This window comes from Manis pentadactyla, chromosome 9 (genome assembly GCF_030020395.1).
Source record: "Manis pentadactyla isolate mManPen7 chromosome 9, mManPen7.hap1, whole genome shotgun sequence".
NCBI lineage: Eukaryota > Metazoa > Chordata > Mammalia > Pholidota > Manidae > Manis > Manis pentadactyla.
Genome location: NC_080027.1, coordinates 17,568,706 through 17,575,954, shown reverse-complemented (window position 1 = coordinate 17,575,954; position 7,249 = coordinate 17,568,706). Strand labels below are relative to the sequence as shown.

Genomic DNA, 7,249 nt, shown 5'->3' with positions numbered 1-7,249 from the left:
GCCAATTGCACAGCCTTGTTTCTGTCCAAAGGCACATCCCCTCCCACGGTCCATTCCCATTCTGGTCAGAAACACAGAACATGGATCACCATCGTGTCTGGATTACGCTGCATCAGAACATTTGGGAGACAGAATTTTTATACTCCTGGGGCCTCCGCCAGGAATCTCTCCTTTAGGACGCTGAACAGGGCTTGATTTCAGAAGAAAAAAGAAGCAACAAGTTTCTGTATCTTGATGTTTTGCAAACATTTGTGGGTAGATTAAATGTAGGGTGTGAGTAATGAAATTTCAAGACTTAAAAATATTGTGCTTGTGTGGCTTTGAATAGGCTGTTGGTCCTTTTTGCCATAGTACCTGTCAAATCAGCTTTCATTGCCCAAAGGTTGTATGAAGTTTGCTATACTCTAATCATGGCCTCAGAATTGTGGGTTAAGGGGATTCTGACAGGACAAATCTGTGAGAAATCTTAGAATATCTGAAGTCAGCAATACCTTCCTTTCTTTTGCAACCTCTTCAAGGCTTCTTTGATTTCCTTGTTCCTCAGACTGTAAATCAAGGGATTCAACAGGGGAATCATCACTGTGTAGAAGACTGATGCAAATCTGTCAAAGTTGGAAGACCTGCCAGAGCTGGAACTCAAATAGACAAACATACCTGAGGTATAGAAGAGGGAAACTGCTGTCAGGTGAGAAGCACAGGTGTTGAAAGCCTTGGACCTGCCTTTAGCTGTAGTGATCTTCATGATGGAGATGATGATACAGCCATAGGATATCATGACAAGAAGAACGTTTATTATCCCAAAGATCATTGCTAATATAGCAAGTAAAAGATGGGCAAAGAAAGTGTCAGTGCAGGACAGGACTAACAGTTGGGGCAGGTCACAGAAGAAGTGGCGGATGACATTAGGCCCACAGAAGTGGAGTTGAAGAATGGCACACAACTGGGATGAAGAAGCAGAGAGGCCAGCCATGTAGGATCCCAGCACCATCCCAACACAGAGGGTGGGTGACATAAATGATGAATAGAGAAGTGGATTACAAATGGCAGCATAGCGGTCATAGGCCATGGCTGTCATGAGACAAGTCTCAGTCAGTCCCATGGCTGAAAAGAAGAAGTACTGAACAGCACAACCCACTATGGTGATAGAATGCTGTTCGTGCAAAAAGTCAGAGAGCATCTTTGGGGCTGTGGAGGTCACATAGCTGATGTCTAGGAAGGACAGGTTGCTGAGGAAGAAGTACATGGGTGTGTGGAGGTGGGAATCCATCCTTATTAAGATGATGAGGCTCAGGTTCCAAGTCAGAGTTGTAACATAGATCACCAGGAACACAACAAAGAGCACTGCTTCGATTCTGGGAAAATCGGAGAAGCCCAAGAGGATGAAGTGGGTGATCTCTGTACTATTTCCTCTCCTAATCATAGCCTTGGTGCTCCTGGGATCAGAAAAGAGACAAGAGAATGCACCACTGACTCAATGGAAATGACAGCATTACAGTTCTCCCATGTGCCAGTTTTTCCCTACATGGAGCACAAGAAAAAGGGAAATGCTCCCTGTCTTGCTGTAACCACTGCTGTTTTTCATCTCACATTGTCGAGTACCTGCTCAGTGCTTCAGGTTCTCAGTTAGGGCATGAAGTCCTATGAGAACTGAAGGACATATTTAAACACTTGATGGAGAATTTTTCAGAAACAGTAAAAAATCTTTGATTATTGTACATGGAGATCATTGATGAAAATGTTTTCTCAAAACTTCTGTTTATTCATTATATAACTATGCTTTCTGATAATAATAGTGTAATAATTTGAAATAGACCTTCTGTCCCACATGGTCATCCTCATAAATTTAAAAAATTGCTTCCATTCTCCATGAGAAAAATGATTACCCTATTTGTAATAATTTCTCAACATTTACAAATGTATTGAATATATCATCGGCAAACTGGCCTGAAAATTATATCACAATTTATAACTCTGATAATATTTTTGTAGGGCACAGCATGTGTGACCAAAGAAGTTATAGAGTAAATGTTCTTATGGAAGTCTTCATAGAAAGCACACCAAAGGGAGGCTAGTATAGCTAACTACTGACCTCAATATATTATTAACTTAAGGTATTTTTCTACCTAGGCAACAGCATGGGACTATAGTCCAATGTTCAGATTTTGGAGATGTTGTTCTGATACCATCTTGTTCTATGTACCTGCCCCTGTGGCTTAAACACACTAAGATTTACCACTTACAATAAATAAGAACAATGAGAGCCCTTGAAACATCATGTTACTGGGAGGGCTATAGGGAAATTCATGCAAATGCTCAGCACTCAATCTAGTACATAGCAACTGTTTCAAAAGGTGTTGACTATTATTATCATTAGTTGATTACAGGTAACCATGAATTACAGTTGTACCCATGGATAGGAATGCCAGGTCTGCTAGAGTTTCATGGATCCATTTAGCGAATTTCCTGAGAGATCACCAGCCTTCTAGGCAGTCAGGCATCATTACCTCTAGGCAGACATACATTCAGACCTCAGGTAGAAGCAAATCGCCTGGGGCCATGAAGATACAAGCCAGTAAATGATTTCATATCAGGCTTGTTTGAGTTTGAGTCCACTTGGGTCAGTTGACAAGCAACATCATGCTGTGATGGGCCTTGATGCAGAGAAAGAGGCCAAGTGGAAAATTTCAATTCTCAAGTACTTCATAGTTTTATTTAATATTTTTTTGTTGATAAATCAGCTGGTTAGAACTTAGTAACAGATTCATAATAGATATAACCTCTTGGTTATGATCCATAAATTTTCTCACCTTCCTTGAAACGAAAGAGTTAATCATTGAGAATAGCCAAGAAATTTTTTGACAAAGATTAATAATGAAAAGGAGTTGAAATGAGCAAACAAGCAAAACCCAAATCAGGAATAGACCATAAATACAGAGAACAAACTGGTGGTTGCCGTAAGAGGTTGGGGTAGGGAATGTGTGAAACAGGTGATGGGATAGAGGCACAAACTTCCAATTGTAGAATAAATAATTTATGGGATAAAAAGTACAGCATAGGAAATAGAGTCAATAACTGTATGGTGACAAATGGTAACTACATTTACAGTGGTAAGATTTCATAATGCATAAAATCGTATCCCTATGCTGCACACCTGAAACTAATATATTGTATGTCAAGTATACTATAATTTTAAAAAATGAAAAAGGTTTAAATATAAAAAATTGAAGAAGTAAATAAAAAGCCTTGTACTTTCAGATATTAAAAAGTTTAATAAACATGAATAATTTATGATTCTTGTAGAAATAGAAAGCATCATAAGAACATACGGAAATTGTGGAAAAAATGGAAATATTAGTAAAAATTAAATATACGATAAAATTAGAACTCCATTTTAAATTAGTATTTCAGTTGATAGCGAAGGACAAACACTTCTTTTGCCTTTAAGTAATCTTGGGATGGGAAGGATCTATCTGAAATACAACACCAAAACAGAAAACAGAAAGAAGAAAATACTATTTAACAATTTAAAATATGGTTACAGCAGAAAAATCCACTTAAATAAAATACCCTTGAAACACAGTTGCTGAATTGGGGAAAAAAGAGTCACAAAACATAACAAAAGACAATGTAGTAATGTCTTTAATATAAAAAGCATAAATTAATAAAGGATACACATTGCCATATATTGCTGACGATTGCACAAAATAGTTCCACCTTACTAGAAGAAAAAAAACGCTTTATATAATCTCTCCCTCACACACACACACCCATGAACCAATTACAAATACCAAAATAATGAGTGGTATGATTTTGGTATTGTTTATACTTGTATTTTCAATTTTCTTCAACTCTTATGTTTATAATTAGAGAATCTAATAAGACACATAAATCCGTAATCCTTAATCGTTAGCACAGAGAGACAGAGGGAGACTGAGAGAGGGGGAAAATGATGGAGAAAGAATGAGAGGGAAGACTTCAGACTTTCCTGACATTTATTTCCTGGGATAGGACTCTTAGCCAGTTATTACCCTCTCTGTGCTCCAGTGGCCTCATGTATAAACGGGGCTATAGTGCTTACCACCTCATGGGGTTGCTGCAAGGATTGAATAGCAAAAAGGGCTTAAAACAGTAAGAGCTAAATAAATGTTAGCAATTATCATTCCCGCTGTCTTTCCTCTCTGTGAAAGAAAAATAAGGCAGAGCTAATACTGAAGCATCAGGGACTCTTCATATAATTATTACTGAAACAGATGGTCTCTAACCCAAGAATATTCTTAATAAATGATCATCTTTGTGTCCATCTTGCATTGCTCTATTATCTCCCACTCAGATGGATCATCAACTCCTGATGCCACTTTTTATGTTCCACTCCACCAGTGCAGCTGAAATGATAATACTGATGAGGTACAGCACATGGCCTAGTGGAGCTGGTTTATTTAACAAGAATCTGGCTATACTAACATATTAGTAATTGCATTTACCAGTAAATACATATTGACTATACTAATAAATGGTTCTTTGAGGCTATTTTGGATGTGGAAGTAAAAATATCCTACTTTGCTTCATCTCAACTGTGTTTATATGAACTTGGAAATCTTTCTGCTACTCTTTGAATAGAGTGCTGCCATGTAATTTCTCAAATGTTTTATCCAAGAGGAGTTAGATTCAATGAAAATGTTTTGGAAACATGGACTGCCACAAATACCATCTCCAAAAATACTAACATAATACATCAAACCTGTGAAAATAATTCAAGCTTTGATCAAGCAGTTGCACTAAAATTCTTCTCTTTATTACATTCTGGGAACAGAGGCAGCCATAACTAAATGCGTTCTGTCTAACCCATCAGGGGCCCAAAAAGAGTGAGGAGTGGTGGGTTGTTTTACTTATTCATGATAAAACTGACCCTGAAAACATATACTTTAAAATCTGGTAAGCTAAAAAAAAAAAGTGGAAACATTCTAAATATAATCACTCTATTTGATTAATTTTTTCCATGTGTTCACTAACTCATGAAAAGGTGTTGGAATAGAAAAGATGACTGATGTAAATAAGCTGGAGATTTTACTATGTGGATAGAGTTAATGCAAAACTTTTCCAACCATCTCTCTTTAGGACATAGTTTACAAGGTTGTGGAGAGTATACTGTGGGGTTAAGAAAGATGGGATGTTGCTGAATGGAGAAAATACAAGTAAAAGAAGGTGAACGAGGGCAACACTACCTGTGCTCGGCGGGGCATCTCTGAGACTGTGTCAACCAGCTACTGCCTGCATATCACGAGGCTCCTCGAAGATGACAACAGGGAACTATTTGCAATATTTCAAAGAAATGGAATTATAAGAGAATACCCTCTCATATCATTATGTAGTAACTAACTTGTCTTTCCCTACTCAGAAATTATTAATCAAAGCTGAAATTTAAATGGAAATAAAGGTTTTATTATTATAAAAGCAGAATCCTCAAAGGAAAAAATCACATTAAAAGGGTCTTTGGGATGGATAAAGTTAGGAAACAGATAAACATATTTAAATTTAGCATATCCCCCTATAATTTAGTAAATTATTATTTTTGATTAAGTCCTCATTTATTAACTTCTAAAATTTGTTAGCATTTAGAGGTATTGCCTATTATATTCCAGATAATCCTATTATCCCAGTTAACAGGTGAAAAAAAACAGAAGGCAAGAGAGTTCAAGATCACGTCCTTAAGAAACTGAGGAACTAGAGCTCAACACCTGCCTCTGACCCCAGAGTAATAGCTGAAACGTTAGGTAAGAGGTTAATCTTTTCACTGAAGGACAGAAAACATGGATAAGGAGAAAACCCAGTGAAGAGCCCTAAGTGGAGGGTGTGGAGGGGAGGGAGACTGACAAACGGGGACACTGAGGGCCAGAAACATCGTCCATACAGTACTACAGGGAGGACCCATGGCTATTGAGACAGCAGGGAATCCACTGATCCCTCTGATCTCGCCCTCTCACCTTGACCCAGATTCCTCAGGAACACAGAGTTCTTACCAAAGGTTGAAACTGCTTAATTCTTTTCCAAAAGGGTTTTCTCAGTGAGCCCTATTACACTCCAAGACAGGAGCTCTAGTCCATAAACTGGCTGTCCTCTCACAGCGAGAGAGATGCCCACACCTGGGGGTCCTCTTAAATGTGTTGTTAAGGGCAGCGGTGCCAGGAGAAAAGACAGTCAGAGGGAGAAAAGCCCACAGGTACTTGCTCTCTGGAGACATGGTTGTCAGGGAGGTTTTGTTCCAGCTAATCTCATGCCCCAATTTGCCACGTGCCTTCTGATATAATCACCCAGTTCCCGTGATCCTCTCATGATCTCATGATGGTAGCTTTGTTTTAACGAATGTGGGGTCAGTAGACCTTCTATGGATGATCTAGGGATCATCTAGTTTGATACCTTCAGTTTCCAGATGAAGAATCTGAAGCAAGAGGAGATGAAATATTCCACGATCATGACACAGCTAGTTGATAAAACAGCTTCAGAACAGTAAAGTAGATCTGTGAATACCTCACTGTTTATAAAGCATCCCCATTACACACACACACACACACACACACACACATACGCACGCACATTTTTTCAAGTACCTGATCTTAATTAATCATCACAGCAAACCTGTAGGGCAGACATGGCATTATTTTCTAAGCATAAGTGAGGAAATTGAGGCAATAAGGGATACAATAAAATTAATTCATGACAGAATCATGACTTTTGATTGTTCCAACATGAGCATTGGTATTAGCCAAAGTGGGTGGAATTCTGGCTTTCCACTTGCTGATTTGTGACCTCGAGAAAATTAACCTCTCCCCGCCTCACTACTGGCACCTATAAAATAGAGCTGATAGTAGTGGCTACTTCATTAAGTAGCTCTTCATAGAGATAATCAAATTAGATAATGATTACACAGCACTTATTGCAGTGTGTCACACACAGCACGCCTCCTATTAATAGTAGATATAATTTTGGTATTCTGAATTGGAATTCTTTCCAATACATTAATGCTGTATTGCTAATCCCTCTGTTAATATACCTATATAACATAATTTCTACAATTATTGCTTGGTTCTTATTTTTTAACGGTGCTCATTTGAATGGAGTCAAGAAGTCTAAACTTTCAGTTATAAATAAGTCATGGGTTGCAATGTACTGTATTCGATCACGGTGTATGACCTTTTAAAGTATTGTTGAATTCAGTTTGCCAATATTTTTATGAGGACTTTTGCACCTATAT

General features: G+C 38.0%; 1 protein-coding gene across 1 annotated transcript; it reads right to left on the bottom strand.

Annotated features, from left to right (window-relative positions):
* Positions 1-481: 481 nt before the first annotated feature.
* Positions 482-1,420, bottom strand: LOC130684811 (olfactory receptor 5AN1-like). Its single transcript, XM_057507047.1, has one exon. It carries the CDS (start codon positions 1,418-1,420, stop codon positions 482-484), a length of 939 nt encoding a protein of 312 aa, XP_057363030.1.
* Between the last annotated feature and the right edge of the window lie 5,829 nt (positions 1,421-7,249).

Coding starts and splice junctions, on each gene's coding strand:
- LOC130684811 (XM_057507047.1), bottom strand. CDS start 1,420: ATGATTAGGAGAGGAAATAGTACAGAGATCACCCACTTCATCCTCTTG.